At 39.8% G+C, this 21514-nt stretch overlaps 1 protein-coding gene across 1 annotated transcript in view; it reads right to left on the bottom strand.

The window, feature by feature from the left end:
- The window catches only part of PAPSS1 (3'-phosphoadenosine 5'-phosphosulfate synthase 1), a 39122-nt gene extending 24102 nt beyond the window's left edge, over positions 1-15020 (bottom strand). Inside the window, exons 1-5 of the mRNA XM_066548144.1 lie at positions 14779-15020; positions 7771-7885; positions 5366-5601; positions 3859-3997; positions 1619-1737 (exon numbers count right to left, since the gene is read on the bottom strand). Of these exons, the coding sequence (XP_066404241.1) occupies positions 1619-1737; positions 3859-3997; positions 5366-5601; positions 7771-7885; positions 14779-14838 (669 nt within the window). The 5' untranslated portion in view covers positions 14839-15020. The remainder of the gene's footprint in view (positions 1-1618; positions 1738-3858; positions 3998-5365; positions 5602-7770; positions 7886-14778) is intronic.
- Positions 15021-21514: the final 6494 nt, after the last annotated feature.

Genomic DNA, 21514 nt, shown 5'->3' with positions numbered 1-21514 from the left:
AAATGCCCTTATAAATGTCCTTCTCCAGCCTTCTTATTCAAACTACAGGAAATCTACAGATAGCACTGCATTAATATGGTGCCAGTTAAGCCTTGCTTCGATTTCACTGTCTTCCACTGAACTAAGCAACCACTAAGATATCTTGCCATTCATTAGACCGTTATCTTCAAAGAAAAGGAAAAAAAATGCTAGATGTGCCTTAGACAAAGCTGACTGGGCTAGGAGTCAGCAATCTGCACTGTGTACCAATGCAGGCCTTCAGGGATCATTATCTTGGCACATGTGACATAGGTTTCTGTAACTATGAATTGTTCTGAGCAGGAGGCACAGGACCCCCCAGTCAGGAACTGCCACCTCTCATAGGAAGGACTCCTACGCAGCTCTCCCTCCTATTTTCTTCCCAAAAAATAATCAGATGGAGATTTGGGCAAAACTTATCTTATGGTTTTCTGCCCTGTCATATCTCCTGAGCAACCCTGAGCAAGCAGTCATCCTTGAGGAATTTTCTTGAAAATTTCAGTACAATCTCTCCAGAGCTGTACTTACACAGAGGGTTAAAATTAACTTGTACTGGCTGCATGATGAGGTCTTTTGCTTGTGTCAGCTTCAACACTTCATAGAGCTTTATTAACTCAAAATACTGTCTATACCCAAAATTTCCAGAACATCCAACTCACATAAAAAACCCATGAGTTATTATCTGCAAGACTACTTCAATTAAAAAGAAATAGTTGTCTGGAATGTCATCCACTACCCACTGACAATAGATAAGAATGTAAGGAAACACATTTCTTCTACATGAGAATTAGCAAATTCTGGGGGCATGGTTTCAAGAGGATAAAGCCATCTCTTCACTGCCTTCACTTTTAGTGTAGGGTTTGGGGTTTTTTGTCTGTTTGTTTTGTTTTCCATGTGGCATTTGTTGGGGGAGAGTTTTTTTAGGTTGGGTAATGAACCAAATCTACTCATCAGGCAACAGGAGAAGGCCTGGAGACTTCAAAAGGGATCATGTTGATTGCAGGCATGAACAAGGAAAGATATCTACCTTTTCAGAAGCTATGAACCATAAACGCAACTCAGCCATGTCAAGAAGATCAGCTTTCTGAGCTGGTCATTACACAACTGCAGGACTACTTTTACTAGTACAAGAAAAACAGTGGAAACAAGGGAAAGCAGACACAAGCACAGCAGCCCCTATTTAAGTGATATCTACTCACTGTGTAAGTGCACTCCTGTCTCTTCACATGTGCAGTATATATTAATTTGTACACTATAGAGACAATGTAAAATTCAGACTCTTTAAAATTGGTTGCTAGCATTTTTAAGTCAGCATTCAATGTTGGTTCTGTAACAATTGAGACAGCCTCCTCTCCCTTCCAGTTATTGATATAAATTAATTTTTCACTTGCCAAAATCTTATTTCACTTGGAGATCAATGCTGTGCATTGTTTATATTTAAAAAGGAAACACACAATAGGATAAGTTTAAAAGTTTGAATTGAAAGATGCATAAGCCTTTGTCTCAAAAACTGTCTTTGTTTTTCCCAGCACCTACATTCAGATTGCACATAAAAATACTTGGGAAAAACATTTCTAAGATATGCCTCATTTCTGCTCACCCTCTCTTGAAGAAGTTCCACAACTTGTTGTATACAATCATTCACATCACAGGAATCAGTTTTCAGCACAAGCTCTGGGGCTTCTGGTTTTTCATACTCAGAGTCAATCCCAGTAAAACCTACAGAACATAAAACAAAAATATTAGGTGACTTCTTCCAAAAGATGACTTCACTTTAATGCTGTTAACAGACAGTTTTCTATATATAAATGAACACAACAGGCAGGAACATGGAGTTTTAGCTTCCTTAATACAGGAATTCCTAGGGAAATCAGCAGGTTTTTTCTTTATCTTCTTTGCTAATCATAGTATCTGACAGCATCAAACGTCAGCATTCTGCACGACACACATAGCACTTACTTGTTGGTGAAGCTATTTGATTTTTACTGTGAATAAAAAAAAGAGCACTGACAGAAGAACTGTGCACATCAACCCAGAGTTTGTCATGCTATCAGCTGATTGTTACTCTTAAAAAAATAAAGGATGAAAAAATATTACGAATACCCAGTATATATGTAAATTCACACACATACCACCAAGCAGTACCCTGAAGTAAAGAATTCCAACACCTTTAACATTTTAGCTAATATACTCATCTCAAGATAGCTGCTAATGTAAGATTGATGACTGTGTTTATTATAATAGCTGTCACAGACTGTGCAAGCTACCAGTGACACTTGCTCTGGCCTACTTAGCTAGCAACCTGCTTTGAAATTGTGGAGATTCTACCACCCATGCATAAACAAGGAAAAATCAAGCCCAGAGGCAAAGGGTATCAGCACTACAAGTCAGATCTGCATCAGGAATATCAGCATATCAGCTGGGCTTCAGCAACTCAACACCTGCATCCTCCACAAATGCAAATGCAAACATTAGAACTCCAGTTTTTCCCTTTGGATTTAAATACCCTCAAAATTAATAGTTTAGTTCCTCCTCTATGAAAAATATAAATTACTGCAGTACCTTATGTGATAAAGAAAGGCTGGTACCTTTTCCAAAACCTGTATGCTTTAGAAGGATCTGATTACTGGAGGAGTGGGAACATGAGACAAAGAAAATGTTTCATAACCATTTCCAGAGGAAAACAACAGTTGCTCACTAATCTTATGAATTGGCAAGTTTGTTTAATTTTCATCCTTCATATAACAGATAAGTCATAAGATAAAGCCACTGCTACAGCCACTTGTATCTTAGGCACTGTTTACTTCACTACCACTTCTTCAGGAACACAGTTCCATTATGTGGCTTGTAAAATTAACAAAATACTAAGGATGTTCACAAAAGAGGCACAAATAAGGATTCTGTACAGAACTGTATATTTGTATCATGTCAGCTCAAGCCGCCTTGCTTTGATTTTGAACAAATCTTTGTTCAGCTTTATTTATTCCTGGTGCTTGCACGAAATATTTTGTAGTACTAGAAGTATCAAGCAACCACTCACACAGAATGTCTTCGATTTCTTGAATTTTGTATCACTTCTGATTAAAGTGAATTCATACAGCATCTGCAAACTCCACCCCCAGAAGTGATTACTTTAGAAAAACCTGCTTTGCTACTAAATACAGAGCTATCTATCATCAGCTTGTGATACTATAACATAACAGAGCAAAGCAGCGCTTGAAACAATAAACAATAAAACTTGCAATGAATGATTGCATAGTTAAGCTTTTTTTATTGCATGTTATACTTAAATCTTGACCTGAGGCTGGGAATAGGAAATAATTTTCATGGGCACTAGAACAGAACACAAATTTAAAAGTTAGTATCTTCAGAGATGTTCTTAATGGTATTTACAGGTGGCAGTGGCCATGTTTTACTTTTTAGAAGAAACTAGCAGGTTTTATGAATGAAATAGTTTTAGATGAAACTAGCAGGTTCTTTAAAGACCTTAGAAAGAATTAGGCTCTTTTTAACTGGTAAATGGACACACAAAGAAGACAGACTAATCCTCAGTCATTATGTGGTTTCTATTGCAACCTTTAAAATGCTCAAGGCTTTTTCTATCTGTGGTGAGCCACTTCCTCCCTTTTACTGTCCTACACACTTAACTAATCAGTTCCATGAGTTAGAAGTCAATTTCTAATTTCTTCTCAGTCCTGTCCTGAATCCATGCTCTTTTTAAGGGTGATACACTCAGACTTGAGCACATCCACTTACATGGAGTCAAATTACACCAATGTTTCACTAATTACAGCAATAATTACACTTATGTAGAAAGGATGTGATTACATCTAGGTTCACCTTTAATTTCTCCAGCCCTGGCTTTCTTATAGAGTCCTTTAACATCTCTCTGCTCACAGACATGCAATGGAGCATCCACAAATACTTCAAAAAAAGGCAAACTTGCCCCTTCATGAATTCGTCTGGCGTTATTACGATCCTGCAAGAAAACAAAAGAAAAATCCTAAAAGGTTGCCCCCATATATTTTTACTGGTTTTTGCCTTTGAAATTCATTTTAAAGAAGATGATGGCCCAATGTAAACAAGATTTCAAAGTTTGAAAAGAGAAATGTGATTTGATTATCTGATGCCCTGCAAGGTACATCACTTTGGCTACAGTACATCACATGGTAAAAGCTGACAGGAAGATGTAAGATATTTTACATTAAACTTGATTTATAAGAAAAACCCACAACCAAATCCAACCAATAGAATGCAGGGTTTTCTATATCCATACATATATGTCTGAGGAATAACATCTGCCTAGTTGAGTACAGCAGGGAGGAGGTGCTATCTACTGCTCTTGATATAACCACCCTTCTCTCCCAAGCACCAGTTTTCCCTACTGTTCTTAATCTGACACAAATCTTAATTTGTGTAGTCAAAATATTGTATTATTTGCATTAATTTATTGTATTATTTTTATGACTTGCCAAGCATTGGAACAATATTGGTGACTTTAACTGAGAGAACAAAAAAAGTCTTCTGAAATCCACTAAAATCTCTTACTAAATATTGGTTATTAGTTATTTTTCTCATAGCTACAGACTTCTGTTATACTGTAGGGCTTGAGTTCCCCAAATTATTATCAGAAGAAGTGTTTGCACCACTCTAACCAAAGAAATAACACGTTCTCATGCTGTGAAACACCTAAGCTAAAGTCCCTGGGTCATTCTTCAAGATACTTGGGTGTTCACACATCCTTTTTGTCTCTCCTCTCCAAGTTCTTATGCACAGATGAAAACAGTCTTCACACAACGATGTGAACATGGATTTAAATAATTTTCAGTATTATATAATGTCATGTTGTATACACAATATAAAGTAAAGTAAAAAGAACCTATAGGGAATTAAAACACTTTTCCCTTAAGTCACTTGGTAAAAATTAAGTTCTCACCAATCATTCACTAAAAGAAAAATTGCTTTTAAAAGCAATTTACTTAAGCCTTCAGGTTATGTGTACACCTAGTCTTCATATTTATAAGGTACTGCAATCTACGTGGATCAAACAAGATATTGCAATTTTAAGAGTCTTTCTTGGAACATCATTTGAGCTTGTTTGTATAATTCTGTAACAATTCTGTCTAATGGACTGAAGGATAGTTCCAGTTATATACTAATGTCAGCATTTTATGTTTTAAACTAATATTTCTGTTTTGGGTAATCACCTCCATGAAGCACAAATGCCACTAAAAAAAAAAAAAAGTATTTGATTCTGGCTATGCTCAGAAATGGATCTCTGTAACTAGGATTCTGAATGATATTTTGCATTTTCCCTACACTTCATCTAGATGTTTTTCACACTTACCTGAGCATAAGGAGAGATGAAACTAGTAATGCACACCAAACCAGCATCTGCAAACAGTTTAGCAACTTCAGCAATACGACGCACATTTTCCTCTCTATCTTCTGGTGTGAAACCCAGGTTCTTATTAAGGCCTTGGCGGATATTGTCACCATCCAAGGTGTAGCACGGAATACCATGGCACACTAAATACTCCTCCAGTGCCATGCTCACTGTAGTCTTCCCAGCACCAGATAGACCTAAAATAGTCAATAATAATATAAATATATAAGCATAGGAACAAGTTAAGGCAAATTGTAGCACATGTATATTGTGAAAATCCCAAAGTGACAGGCATCAGTAGCAATGCCTTCTGGATAAGCTTACTTGGAATATAAGCCAAGTGGCTTTTACACAGACAATAGGTAAAGAGAGAGTAAGGTAATGGGGTTTCTCCCTTTTTCTCCCTCTCGTGTATCTGGGGGGAGGCTGAGGTAAGTTCACTGATGATTTCCTAAGTTGAATCAGCTCAGTGTTGAGTTGGGCAAGAGGCACAGCCTGTGCAAGGCAAGAGAAGGAACACAAGGCAGGAAACAGAACAGTCTTCTTTTGGCAGCAATTACGTACACCCCCATCAGAGAAAACAGGCACAACAGTCCAAAAGAAGATTTCAGCAACTTCTTCATTTACTTCTCACTGAGGTCTTTGGCTTGCCATTTTTGTCCCCACACCTAGCTTGCTATTCACTCACATGCTCTGTCTTTTCACACATCATTTGGTCTCTAACATGTAATGAATTGCAAAAGTTAAGGTTATACATTAACGTATTTAAAAACACTCCTCAAGCTGACAAGTCTTTAAAATAACTTACACTCTAAAAATTGCATATTATTTTACACATGAAAGCAATGGTTTTCCATGTTTTTGCTAAATTCCTCAGTTTTCTTTACCAGGACCCTCTGACTCAACATTCGTTTAAAAAGAGCTCTCAAATAAAGGTTACCTTGAAAAATGAAAGGTGATCCCTAAAAGATCTTTCTATACACTCCAACTCTATGAGTGCTGACAAAGTGAGAGAGTCTTGGAGTGTCCCAATATTTCAGCTTTTATTCTAATACCTATTAGAATTTTGAGACTCATGTTTGCATGGTTCTAGAATGGCTAATATTGCTTACTTCAATGCCTACAGTCCTTTTCACCCTTTCACACTACTGCTCAAACATCTTCAATAACCTAGCTTCCCACACATATTCTTGATATCTTACCACCACCCTCCTTCCTGAAAAAAAAGGAAATTGAACATTAAGATTACATTTGTTTAAAAAGAACATTGACTGGAAAATGTTGCCATGTAGATAACTGAGAACACACTTTTATCATGACCTTTTTCAAAATTAGATTAATGAATTACCAGAAGAAACAGAAAGGCAGCCCACCAGATCATTCAAGCATTGAGAGAGGCTGGAGCTGTGTGATGGAAACAGGGAGAGAAAGGGCTCCATTCTTTTCTCAAAGAAATACATGACAGCAAGAAAATCCGCTTGGAATGCCTCTCAGCAGTTTGTTATCAATGACTGCTTTACATTTCACACACATTTACTAACACTAGTGGAAATCAGTTTTACTTAATGTAACTGTAGTAAGTTTCCCTAATACCCTGTGAGGATCTTTTATGTTGCAATACAACAATGTTCTAAATGTTTACAAGCCAATTAAATTATACGTTTTGCTATTTTTTAAAATTACCACATTAACTAAAAATAAAAACAAAAAACAAAACAACTTTATAGGAAGCATTTTAAAGCTTCCAAAAACTTTGAAAGACAGAAAAAATTTCTTCACTGTTACGAAATAAAAAACGTCTTCCAGAATGTATTTATCTTCTCTATTTACAAAAAAAAGGCCCCACAGAGCTGACTTCAAAAATAACTGCCAGTATGCATTGCCTAAACATGCAATTGCTGTCCAACGGCACAGGTTTATGTTGAAATGTTATTTTAAACCAAGGAGACAATAAGAATCCAAAGAGAAGAGGCTTTTACAGAAAAGATCCAGAAGTACAGACTCTTAGAAAAACAAAGCTGCATTGCATTTAATTTCTAAATAGATAAAATAGACAGTACAAAGAGACAGAATTGGTTAAAACAAAAATAAAGGAAAAAAAAGCAACACACACAAAGAAAACCAGAATTAGGTAGCAGACAGTATCAAAAAAACAACCTTCTCAGAGCACTGAACAAAATATATTCTCAAGTTACTATTTGTCCCAAAGCAATTTCCTGCTAGTCTACCTAAAAATAGTAATAAAATTGCATCAAGGTCTTGGATTACACAAACATTCAACTTTGCATGCAAAAAAGAGCTACAGCTAAGTAGCTTTTCAAAGGAATAACTAAAACCTAAGGATCCTCAGAAATCCATGGCTGTACCTGTTAACCAGACTGTGCATCCACGAAAACCACTTCTTGTTCCTACCACTTGGCCTCTCTTATTCCTGCTGACGTGATGAGCTTGGTAGGTAACATTGGTTGCCCTTTGCATTCCCTGGAAAAGAAGAAGTCGATTAAGTCTTTGATAAAGGGTGAGTTGGCAAAGCAAACAAATTCATCCACAGGGCACAAAGAAAGAGTTGAGGACAGAAAAATGAAGTAAAACCAATACCCATTCCATCAGCTCCAGCACGGACCAAAGGCGGCACAGGAAATTAGAACAGTCAGCCAGAGAAAACCATACCCCTTGGGCTACTTCAGTGAAGCTTGGGACTGACAGGTTAATCAACTTCTACTTTCAAATAAAAGTTGCTTGAGAAAAATCAACTATAAGAAAGAGAGATGAACTGCTAGAGCTGCTTGAGTTGACTTTTATTCAAGTAATGTTAGGGATTTGCTTGGTAGAGTACCATGGAATAAAGACCTGAACAGAACAAGGCCCAAGAAAACTGGTTAATATTCAAGGACCGTCTTGTCCAAGATCAGGAGCAATGCATCTCAACAAAGAGGAAGACACACAGAAAAGGAGGTGATTTGTGACTGCCAACTTGGCTTCACCAAGGGCAGATCATGACTGTCAAATTTGGTGGCACTGGCTCTTTGGGTCATTTTTAACTCCTCAGAGGCCTTTTCATTGCAAGCTATGCACATCTCTCCCAAATTTCAGTTAAGCAAGTGCCTTTATGTGTGGTACCATCAGTCTCCAGACAAGAGATAGTTATCATTAATTCTAAATGTTTAAAGAAAGTATTATTTCAAGGAACTTTTAAAAAAAATTATTTTAAAGATAGGGGTTTTAAAATATAATTTTAATTAAAATAAAGCTGGTTACCGAGTTTCTTAAAACTATTCATAATAATAACCTGCTCTACAAATAAATTCAGTAAGTAAGATGAGCCTGCTGTCAAACACATTTCACAATCTGAAGTGAGAGAGCCCACAGGAAGATCAGCCTTGGCATCATCCTAGACTTTAATAGTATCTGGCTATGTGAACTTTGTTTGTGAAAGATCAAGACTTTAGATTGTCAGACCATGCATGAACAATCAAACAAAAAAGAAGACTTTAAAAAAACAGAGAAGGGGGGCAGGGGATGAGAGGGATTAGTGGTATCTTTAATGCTGCTTTGGCTTCCCTTGCTTGCAAATATATTGCCACTATCTTCTCTTTCATCATTGTTTCAGTGCCAGTCAAAAAAGAAAACATGCAGTATATTTAATATAAAAGACAGTAGGGACTATATTCCTCTATGGACTACTAGCAGAGAGCTGTTCATAGTTTCAGAGAGGGACACCACAAAGCAGAATTAACAAAAATATGGTATCTATCCTTGTGGCTTCAAGGACTGCTGCTACATCATTCTCCTATTCAAAGTTTATCTATAACTTATTTGGAAATCATGAAGTTGTGTGATTTTATGCCCCACTTCTAGACACGGCTGGGCTCATAGTTAGTACAAACAGAAGCTCAAGGTAAGAACCTATGTTCAGTTTTAAACACAGTAACTCTGTAATTCAGTGGTGATAGTCCAGCAACTAAAGTTAGATGAACACTGAATATCAACCAGAAGAAACAACAATCTGCAAACACGTTATAACCATACAAAATGATGTTACCCTTGCTGATCATGTTACTTCAAATAATTTATCTCCTAAAACAAAGCTGGTTTTTGCACAAAGTGCACGCAATACAGCTGACTAAAACCAAAAGTCAAAAAGTCAAAAAATCAAAATCTTTTTTCTTATAGCAGGAACAATTATGCAGCACATAAAATTAGAGATCTCAGTGAGCAAACTGTGGAATTAAAACCAACACAAATAATTGAAGTGCTTCAATTAAAAGCTATATAGTGCATAATGAATGTACACAGCCATTCAAACTAACACAGTAATAGCTACATCCTCTCTCATTAATTGCAGTTGTACTGCACTGTACCAGGCACTGGATAAACAGCAGTCTCAAAGCACAAATCCCATGCCACTGTCTCAGTAAGGTCTCTTACATTAAGACATAAACCCACACATGCTTTGCTTTTGAACCCTGGCAACAAGTCTCTTATCAGACTCATACATTAGAGGTCAAATGTCTCATTCAAGGAGACTTCTTCAAGTCCATATTCCATAAGTTATATCAGCTTCCTCTCTTTTCTAAGAAACTAGGAAAGCAGCAATGAAACTAATCAGGGCATTACACTAGGTTTAAAAAACTCATGAAACCTTGAGGAAGCAGGCTGGAGGGATTCTTAAAATATGAAAAACACACAACATTTATGAAAAAAAAAAGTATTAATACCTACTTAGCAGAGATGAGAAATCACATAAGGAGAAGGCCTTGCTAGAGGATGAGGCACCCATGTGCAGTGGAGCAGCCAGCGAGCTGAGCAGAGGGACAATAATCCACCTGTACTTCAGAAGCAGGCACCTAAGACTAAAGGTTAAAGTGCCCAAATGGTCTGCATGCACTCAAAAACACACCTGCCAGTCACCAGCTGACCCACCTTTTGTATCTGTGTACAGGGACACAAACAAGCAGCTCAGTACTAATCCTGGGCAAAGCAGTACCCAAATACCCCTTATCTTCCGAAAGAAAACCAATTTAAAAGAGGTGCTCTAAAAAGTTAATAATTTAGCAAGTCATTCTCCGTTGCTGAAAAAAGAAAAAAAAAAAGTAGTTCCAGAATTATGTTCAGTTTCCTATTAAATAATTTGCTTCCCTATGATTTGCCCACACCACTGAGCATAAATAGCTGAACAAGCTGAACATTGTATCTTCAACAACCCAGGTTTTTAATTACTATCCCTGACATACACACTCACTACAAATATTGATGTGGCCCAAAAAAATAGTCACTGGCACATATTGTTTGTGCTCTTGAATTATTTAGCCAGTCTTCAAATTCTTGTATATAAAATTTGATGACTATCAACTGATGAAATTAAATGACCAACCAAAATGATACCAGACATAAAGAACAGTCATTTCCTTTCACACTATACTAAAGCATCACTTTGGAGATCTATATTAAGAATGTTAAAAGAAATGAAACTAAGGAAACATGGGATAGAAAAACTCAGTGTGATGAGTAAGTTCTCTTTTAAAAAGCTATTTTAAAATTCTAAGCCAAATTACATTCACTATAGTAGTCACTGCTGTAAGGACACACTACATTTTTGTAAAGGGGCTAATGAAAAAAAGGGCATTAATCACCAAGGCTTATCTATATTTTTAACAGCCATTGGATATTTCCACTCTGACATCCCCATAAAAATATGTCTTCCACCCTGAAACACACTTCTTCTGTATTCTGTAGACAAACACTTCATCTTAATATTTTCCCTCCTACTTTGCCACGTAAAACAGAAATAGTGCTTCAGTCCACTATGTTTCATGATAGCAGTAATGTCAGGTAAGAATGCTGATATATCCCTCCTTTCTTCTCCCCCACCATGCTGGTTCATTTCTCACAAGAAACCTAAATTGCTCCAACAGGCAGACATCTTGGTATTGAAGTAAAAAAAGGCACTAGAGAAATCCTTTCTTGGATGCGCACTGAAGAGCTGCAATGATAAAGAAGGAAGGATAATTCCACTGTTTACTTTTCCTGCCATGAAGGTAAATTGTAGCTTTGCAGGTAGTTGACCAAGGAAATTAATGATTACAGACACCTTGGAACCATAGGAACAAAAGAAAGAAAGAAAAATTATGGGGGTCAAAAGGAAATACTAACTCTGTAAACTTTTCTATGTACAGACTTTCTGAGATGACATATTTTTTTTTATTATTTTTCTTGATGTTTTGCCCAGTTACAGCTATAATTTTTTACTGCCAAAACCAAATCAGACTATCAGTGCCAAACACCTTTGATGCAAGAACACAGACATGCAACCAGATGACGGAAAGCAAACCTAAGTTGAAATGCCAAGATCAAAAGACAGCCAAAAGAAGAGATTATATCTTAATTGTTTTATGGTTAACAGACAAATGGCATATACACTGGCATAAGCTGAATTTATTCTTCATTATTTCCAAGCAACAATAAAATATTGTACTTCTATGATCAATATCAAATTTTAAGTTTCACAAAGCAATTTACTCCCTTCCGGGGAAGGACGTAAATCTTTCCATGGCAAGCTGAGACTCCCCAAGCTGCATCATAAATTTGGGACAGCTTGGAGCTGGAAGGATCAGAAAACAGACATGGTTTCCATATAAACCACATACACTGAAGAAACTGTAATTCCGCATCCTTCTGCTCCAAGATGACAGTGTTGGTTCCTCAAGCTAAGAACCCCCATAAGGTAGCAAAAGCAACACAACCAGCCTCCCCTCTGAATTGCAGTCTTACTTTCAATGCCTTTCTCATTTCCCAATCATAACAGAAGTAGTTTAGTGGCTCTTATAAACCAGTGACTCCCTGATAACAACACATTTTTATGACATTAATTATTCAGCACTGATAACTAATTGCTACTTTTCTTTTTATTCCCTGCAAAGTGTTCAATAGCTGCTCAATAGCCAAATAGAAACTCAAACACATGGAACAGTGCCCATCTTTTTTGTCTACATACAAACTCAAATAAGGAAAACATACATGATTCCAACACAAAAATTCAGCTACCACAGAGGTTATACCTACATATTTATACGAGATTTCACGACTAAAAGGTCTGTCAGGACTACCTTCCATTAGCTACTTTCTCAAATTCTGGTTTGAAAATCTGTGCTTTGATTCAGACAACTGTGCTTGAGAAGGAAGGGCAAGCCCAGAAATTACATCTGAGCAATAATATGTTTTACTCTTTTAAACACATAATTCCCCAAACCATATTCTGCCATAGCTTATAGCATTACATTTTCTCCCATCTACAACAAGAATTCTTACTTGGATCCTTACAATAGCCCACCAGAAAGCAGATTGCCACAGTGACAATAAGGCACTTAAACACAATAAGGCACTTAAACACCTCTACATAAAGCACCACCTGAGCTGCCAAATCTATGGTCTCGACACAGACTAGCTCCCCTTTGCCAGGTGTTCTAAAGTTGGACAATTTGAAAGATCAAAGCAGCAGAAATCACCCAGAATCTTCCCCAGTACTGTGGATACAAGAAATTCAGTGCTAAAGATATTATTAAGGAGTGTGTCTTTGCTTGCCACCTGCTGCCATACCTGTATGACCAAAAGCAGAGACAGCTCATTGTCCAGTGCTGGAGGGGACTCACTGCCTGGCATCAGAGGGGATGGATAAAAAATGAAGCCAAAATTACCCTACTGAATATGCTCTCAGAAACAAGAATTGGAGCAAGTTCTCATTTGGAGTCACCTGCAAACTGACACAACAGCTGTTAGGAATGTTAGGAATCCAAGCCACTCAAAAGAAAGTGTTCCAAATGTCTGTCTCCCTATCAAGCCCTCTGTCTCCCTATCAAGCCGTCTGTCTCACTATCAAGCCGTCTGTCTCCCTATCAAGCCATGTTCTACACACTTAATGGCAGTGTCTGTGGCTATGCTGTGGCCTGTAAATGGGGAGTAACTGTTTGCTGTGCTCAGAGGTGGGCTTGGCAAGGGCATTTCCACAGGCAGAGGTGTATTTTGAATCACACTGAACACATACAGAGAAATTCTGAAAGACAGGGCTCTGCCTACTCTCCTAGGGGCTGCCAAGTCCATCAGGGTAAGCTGCTTTGCCTTCGCTCTCAGCAGAGCCAGAAGTGCCAAACATTTGCCTGTGGAGCATGTGAATCAGCAGCACTTTTGTTCCTGGTGCAGCTTATTGGTTTATAGAGAGCATTTCAGTTGAGGTCTTCTGAAGAAAAAGGGAGAAGTGGAAGACTTCCTCTGCTTGCCACATAGCATAGAGGGGGTTGCCAACCTCAGCTGAACTCATCAAACACTTAATGTCCGTTAAGGAATCGCCCCCGTTTGGACAAACCTATCTTGGCTTTGCTTATGAGTAAGGAAATGATACAGAGTAACTTTTGCGTACACTTTGTTAGCCCCACGCAGACATCGTCTATTTCACTATCTTCTAAACATCTGATTTTGCTTTTTCCTAGTGGAAATTGAAAGAATGTAAATTGCCGATTGCTCTCCTATGTGAACAAGTTTGAGCTTGTACACGGTGGAAGAGGCTTAGACAGGCACAACATCTACCCAGCACTACGACAGCAACTTCCCCGTTTTTCAGGCAACAGCTGCTTTTATCAAGAAAGCTGTGGCCTGCACTACTCACAGCAAGACTTCAAAGACTGATTTACACTCTTACATTCATATCAAATGTTTTCTGGATCTTATATCTTGCCTGTTTCAACTCAGCATTGATTGAAAGAAATCATATTTTCTTTTTCATTTCTTTTCGCTTGTCTTGCATCATCAGAGGTATCAAATGTTCTCAAAGGCCTGCAATGTCTCTTCTAAATAGCTGCATTTTGGTCTTTGCTGTAAACCGATCTTCCCCCATCTTTATGAACAAGAATGAAGGCTTTGGTTAGATTTTTTTAAGCCCAGTCTCGACAGTTTTCCACATAACACCCACTATACAAAGAACCCCAGTCTCTAGCCAACCCAGGTTTATGAATGGCCACATTGTACATCGCATTCTTAAGTCTTCCTTCTTCCAAAAAGCTGGAAGCCGAGGGCTTGCGGCGGAAGAGGCAGGGATGAAGCCTACAGAGCTCTCCGGAGGGGCTTCCTGCCCTTCCCCGCAGCCGCCCCGCGGGGCTCCCCGGCCGCGCTGCCGTCGGCGCTGCCGCTCCGTGACCGGGCTCGCCCCGCCGCGCCCCCGCCCCGCATCCCTCCCGGCCCGGCGGGCAGCGGCGCCCGGAGCCCCCGTCCCGGCTCCCGCTGCCGCCCACTGCCACATCACCCCGGCGCTCGGCGCTGCTTCCTCCCCGCTCCCCTGCCCCCGCACGCCCACCTGCCCCCCGGCGCACCGCCCGCCCGCTCACCCAGCTCGGCACCCTGTTGCTCAGCTTGACTTTCTTGCACTGGCTCTCGGGCAGCTCCATGGCCGCGGGGGCAGCGAGAAGAGAGGCAGGGGAGGAGGACGCGCCTTCCCGACTGATGCTCGGCGCGGATGAAGCCGCTGCCGCCGAGGAGCTGTGCCGTTTGCGCACTCCCGCGACTCGGCCAAAGGTGGTGCAGGGAGGAGCCGCGGGCCGGCGGCCGGAGGGAGGGACGGCCGGAGGGAGGGAAGAAGGGAAGGAGGGAGGCGGCTGAGGGGAGCGGGAGCCACGGCAGCTCCGCCGCACGCCTGCGCCGCGCCGTGACGTGCGCGGGGGGGGCGGCCGCCGCCACTTCCGCCGCCGCCGCCTCTGCTCCTGCCCTCGCCGGTGTCCGTGTCCTTGTCCCTCCCTATCCCTGCCCATGTCCACTCCCCTGTCCTTGCCCATGTCCATGTCCCTGCGACCCCCCGCGGCCCGGCCCTGCGCCCACGAACGCAGCTCGCTTCATTCAAGAGGACATAGCCCCTAAGCTATGACGAAAGGAGACAGCCTGAAGCTGCGCCAGGGGAGGAGGTGTAGGTTGGACGCTGGGAGAAATTCCTTCCAGAAGGGGTGGTGAGACACTGGAATGGGCTGCCCAGGGAGCGGATGGAGTCACCGTCCCTGGAGGTGTTAAGGAAACACTGGATGTGGCACTTGGTGCCCTGGTCTGGTGACAGGGAGGTGTTCGGTCACAGTTGGACTCGGTGATCCCAGGGGTCTTTTCCAGCCTCGCTGATGGTGCGCTGCCCGCCCGCTCTGCGCTACAGCGTTCCGCCCGGGCGGCAGAGCGGAGATGTTCTCTCCTGAGCGTGTCCTCCCCACCTTCTGCACTTCATGCACACAGGAGAGAGAGGCTGATAGCGGAGATGTTCTCTCCTGAGCTGTCCTCCCACCTTCTCCACTTCATGCACACAGGAGAGAGAGGCTGCTGCGCCCCTTGGGAAGAGCTCGTACGAGGAATGTGCGAAGTGGCTGTCGCATTACTCCCTGACAAAAATTTCTGCAACAAACAAAGCTCATCCCGTGCAGCGCTCTAGGAAATGTCTCTTACTGTGGATTTAGAACCAGAAGTTCTTAGGTTCTTATTTCCAGAACGGAACTGGTTTAGCAGTTAGGTGCTAATCTTAAGGTGGAGACGATGCCATGCTAACAGGAGTGGCATTTACTGTATAAATATAAGTCAATTTACAATAGTTAAAGAAAGAACTTTAGCACTTAAGTGTTAAGGGTGGAAATGGTGCTGTAATCACAGGAGTTGCATTTACTGTAAAAACATTAGGCTAATCAACATCTGGAGCATGTTTGTTCACTGACAGTTTAAACAGGAAATAAAGCTTTCTTTGTGGATCAATGTTTACTCCTGCTATATCAGAAAGACATCCCTACAAGGAAAAGAAGGTGTTGGCTTAAAAGCAAGTATTAATACTCTGATTAAAGTCCTTATGCAAAGTGGATAATGTCTCCGAAACCAAGAAAAACAGTTAGAAATGCTCTCAGCCAATTTGAAGGTCTGATGGAATTAATACAAAGTCACTAAGAAATTTAAAAAATGCAGTTATTTATTTAGGCTTGACTTGAATGTTATACCACATACTGCCCTGCAAGTAACTGTTCAACAGATGGTCCCTGGCTGTATTCTGATCATGACAAACAGTGACAGAGCCAGGGCAAAACCTCCCATGCAATGCTCTCCCAGTTATGGAAAGAGAACCAGCACACTGCTGTGGAACAGTGACTTGAGAGCTTCCACCTGCTGACTATTCAGTTATGTCTAGGGTGTGCTCAGTTTGTGTGCTTTCACAACATGGTTTCACATGATTTAAGAGTCATTCTCAGTGTTATTTGTGGTCATGATCTTTTTAAAATTCTACTGTTATTTTATTCTGATTGTATTGATATAGGTTGGTACTGTTCATTCTGCACTCTGAGATACAATAGTGGGAAAACCATAGTTTGCAAGAGTTGTAAAATCCAAAAACAAAGGCAGCCCACTTAACTATGCATCAGTGATTTCTTCCAGGTCCATTTGGCTCCTCTGTAATACTCACACATGGGCTGGGAGCAAAACACTGGATTTTTTAAAATAGTCTGCATAGGAGTTTAGCCTTGGTCAGCTCTTAGACAGCAAGAAGTCCCATCCCATCACAGGATCTTTTCTGCTACCTACCTTCTAAAGAAATGTTGCATTCTGATTTGAAGGTTGAGAAAACAAGGCGTTGAGTACTGGTGAAGTCTTAGGCAACGGTATTTACGGTTTGAAAAACCACAAGAGAAGAAAATGCAGTTGTGTTGATCAGCATGTATACACAATACTGCCCAAACAGACTGGAGGTGGAGACCTGCATGATTCCTTCCAGAAACTGCTGAAGAAACCCTGATGAATGAACTATATACAAGTGAAATGTGAAGTATGTCTGCAAATGTGGACACTAGTGGTCAGACAGATACCATAATCTTAGAGGTAATAAAAAAATCCATTTCTGAATAGCAATTCCTAAAACAAATCACCTTTTATGATTACACTAACATTCTAAAATAATGTCTACTTACATATGCATATATAGTATAGTAAAATATTAAAGGCTCACACTTGGATGAGGTATATCACAAAACTGGTAAGTCTGGAAGGGAACACTGGTGGGCTCGTCTGGTCCAACCTCCCTGCTCAAGCAGGGAGCACATGGCACGTGAATGCACCTAGATGGTTCTCGAGTATCTCCAGTGAAGGAGACTCCCCCCAGTCTCCCTGTACAATCTGTTAAGGGTTCACCTGCACAATAAAGAAGTTCTTCTGTATAGAATCAGAATCATAAAATGGCTTGGGTTGGAAGGGACCTTAAAGATCATCTACTTCCAAGCCCCCTGCCATGGGCAGGGACACCTTTCAGGGACCAAGTTGCTCATATTTAAGTGGAACTTGTTGTGAATCAGTTTCTGCCTGTTGCCTTGTGTCCTATTGCTTGACACCACTGAGAAGAGCCTGGATCCATCATCTTGGCACCCTCCCTCCAGATTCTTACAGACACTGATGAGGACCTCTCTGAGTCTTCTCGAGACTGAACAAGCCCAGCTCCCTCAGCCTTTCCCCCTCCTAAGAGTGATGCTTCAGACCTTGGACCAACTTAGCAGCTCTCCACTGGACCTGCTCCAGGAGCTCCATGTCCCTCTTGTGCTGAGGAGCCCAGAATTGGACACAGCACTCCAGATGTGCCTCAGCAGGGCTGAATAGAGGGAGAGGATCACATCCCTTGACCTGCTGGCAATGCTCCTCCTAATGCAATATATCAGACAATAACCAACTTTTACATATTTCACAGAGGCTGTTGTCAAAAGCATAGGTCACATCTCATCAGCTCTTGTCAAAGCTGTTTCAAAGCTGTTTCACTGGATGTAAGTCCATCCAGTGCTGCCCACACATTTTGCATCTTTAACTTCTTAACCTCCTCAAACTATTAAAGAGGGAGATGAAAAGAATTTTCTTTAAACATAGGAAGCAAATATATATTCACTTCTACAAAGACCTGGGGAATGAATTCTTTACCTATGAATTCTCTGTAAGGTAATGTGCAAGTTCTGCAGGGCTATTAAGGGGTAGGTTCCAATTCCACTTTCCTGAAATCTTTCAAGATTGGATTGATTTTGATATGCAAAATCATATGCAAAAGTTTCTGAACTTTAAAAGCACATTTCTGTGGGAGCCCTTAGTGAAATTCAGGTCAATATGAATTGCTGCTATTTCTTAATCTTCACCAAATTTGAATTCAAAAACTCTTCTCATGACAGTGCTCTTGCAACCTCTCTCTATGGAGTAACAGGGCTGGATATGGAGCTAAGGCTGTGCTATTGCTAAATTTTAAATTCAGCTCAGAGAATGAAGGCAGAATTGAGCTAAAAGTTCATGAGCTATATTTCCCCAAAAAGAAGACCTACTCAATCTCTGAAAGAACCACCAGGATTTAGTATCCTTGAGCTGATTTTGATGCTGAATACTTCTGTCAAAGAGCTACTCTGTAAAATTACAGTAATAAATTTGGATTTAATGTCTAGCAGGAGCAACAAACCCAAAATATCCACTGATTTTGGGCTTAGCTTCAAGGAGGAAAATTACATTAAAATTGAGTTATTTGTTAAAATAAAAATACTAGAATCTTTATAGCCAGCACAGGGACTAGTTAAAGAAACTGTTTCAGATTTTGATATGAAGGTTGGGGAAAAAATAGTCTTTGAGCACAGATGAAGTTTTAGGCAAAGGTACATGCACATAATACCCCTGAAGAAGGACTCTCAGCCAGAGCAAACTGTACACACGGACACGCTGACCAGACCAACTTAGGGAAATCCTTTCAATTCTACATAGGGCCACTTTTATAGCAAATAATTTTCTGCTGAGTTAGCTTTTGCAAAGCAAATTATCTAGTACCAATCAATCCCAAACATATAGCAAGAGTCCCAATGTGTATAATTTAAAATTACTGAGGAGGCACATGGTACCATACAGTTTCAATCTCCACTAAAATCTGAGCAACTGATCATATTAGGAACAAGACAAGATTTCTTCTTAGGTTACATTCCAAAGAAATGTGCAAATTTTCAGCGGAAAAATCAGCATTTCAAAGAAAAAGTATTTAATTACAATACTAAAAAATTATTTTCCCTGATACTTTTTACTACATTGTTTCACCAAACAACAGAGATAAATCAAGCTGTTTCAACAGAGATAAATCAAGCTTTAGATGTTCAAAAATATTGGGTATTAGAAAAAATATTTTGAGTAGCTTCTAGACATCAATTCTAACATAAGAAGAATGTTTAATTCAGAGTTGACTACAGATTAGAGACAAAGTATCCTCTAATACTTTGGTTTAATGATTAAAGACTGACCATCTACTTGTACATGACTTGGTATACAAGCCCAGAAATGCCTTGGCTATAAATACCACCTTTAAGATGCATGTCCTCTTATTTCTAGGAAGAAAAAAAAATATTAATGAAGCATTCTCTAGAATCCACCTACTGTTATCACTTACAATAAAATGAATGAGAAATGAGGGAAGAAATTCCTTTAATACTGGAATTGCTCCTTTGGTAAGCATTCTGATCAAATTGTGATGACATCTTATGCTCATCTACAGATCTGTTCTTTTGGTTTTTTTCCTTGCAAAATATCCAGAGTACTAAAATTCAGGCAGTCATACAAGCTGTTCACAGTTTTGCTCCTTTTTTCTTTTTTTGAGAAAAAAAACCCATCTTCAATGTAGATTATGCTGCCTCCGTAGAAAAGGCTCCTCGCTGTTCTGCCAGCATAGTTTCCAAACTCTATTTCTCACATAAACCATTCTTCTTTTGACACTATTCTAGTAAGCAAGAATCTCAGAATGCCTTTTAAACAAATTAAACATTTTGTTCAAGTTCCTCTCAAGTATCTCTCAATACTGGAAGTAGAGCTATGAAACAATCTCTAAAGGCTTTTAACCATAAATTCCTTATTCACTGATTTCCTGTTGGAGGTGCTATTCTTCCTCTGTTACCCGGTTTGTGAAGTGGAAAAGATAACTATCAAAAGCTGCCTGAGATTAACAAAATTATCATGTAGATACTTCACCTGTAATGCAGCTTGCATTGCAGATATGCTCATTTACATAAAAAAATAAAATATAAGAAGTTCTGTATAACGTCCATAGTGGAGAAAGATAGGAATAGAGGTGATATTTCTCAGAACCTGTTTTCTGTCTTTTGCAAAAGCTTTCAATAAATTCTTTAATATCTAGACTGATATGCATGTCCAGCAGGACAATCTGGCCCAACTGTTTAAAGAAGCCACAGAAACATCAGTAGAAATGCTGATAAAACCCCTGAGTGATGAGAATACCATTTGTTTTCTGACATATTGCTGAATGTTTAACTCAGACTTCTTTTCATGTCCCACAATACTGAGGATTAGAGCTCTCTTCCCAATTATATTGCAAGTATTAAATCTGCTGAGTTTGCTCTTCAGACAGAGAAGCTCACTCCGTGTGCCATCTGTGTTCAGAATGAAGTGGTCTGCTTTGGCCAGCAGTGAGAGGTGATGCTTGGTGGCCCTTTTCAGGTAATACAGTGATGTTGTGAGAAGCTGAACAGAGGTCATTGAGGTAACAGAATACACTCAAGGCTGTGTTGGACAACAGAAGGGTGTCTCTGACAAACTTCAAAGTAGCTGAGGGAGATTTCAAAGATTGAGGGAGGCACTGGCTAGTGAAGAGAAAACAGCAAGAGGCAGTGCAGGTGCTAGAACTCTGGCTTAAAACTCCTGCAGAGTTCCCAGGGCTCACTGTATAAAGTGAAATAAAATATAATTTTAACAGTGCCAGAGGTACAGAAAAAATTCATAATGCACAGTTTTGAAAATAATTTATTCTCATGCTCTATATTTCACCAAAAAAGGCTTATCATGTTTCAAGCTGGCATTTCAACTGCTGTAAAAGCCGTGATGAATGACCACTAGAGGTCATTCAATGAATAAGAAATAATTCAGGCTTTCTGTCGAGTGATGTTCCTACTTGGGGTTTATTTTATTTTGTTCTTTGTCACTAACAACATAAAGAATTAACTTTACAAGAGAGCTAAGTACTAAATTTCTGAAGATAAATGACTCTCCGTGTGCTCTGTAGGTACACAAGGATTTTAGGTAGCCCTATGTCACTGCTTACACTTTCAC

The sequence above is a fragment of the Molothrus aeneus genome, chromosome 4 (assembly GCF_037042795.1).
Source record: "Molothrus aeneus isolate 106 chromosome 4, BPBGC_Maene_1.0, whole genome shotgun sequence".
Taxonomy (NCBI): domain Eukaryota; kingdom Metazoa; phylum Chordata; class Aves; order Passeriformes; family Icteridae; genus Molothrus; species Molothrus aeneus.
This window is presented reverse-complemented; position numbering and strand designations above follow the sequence as displayed.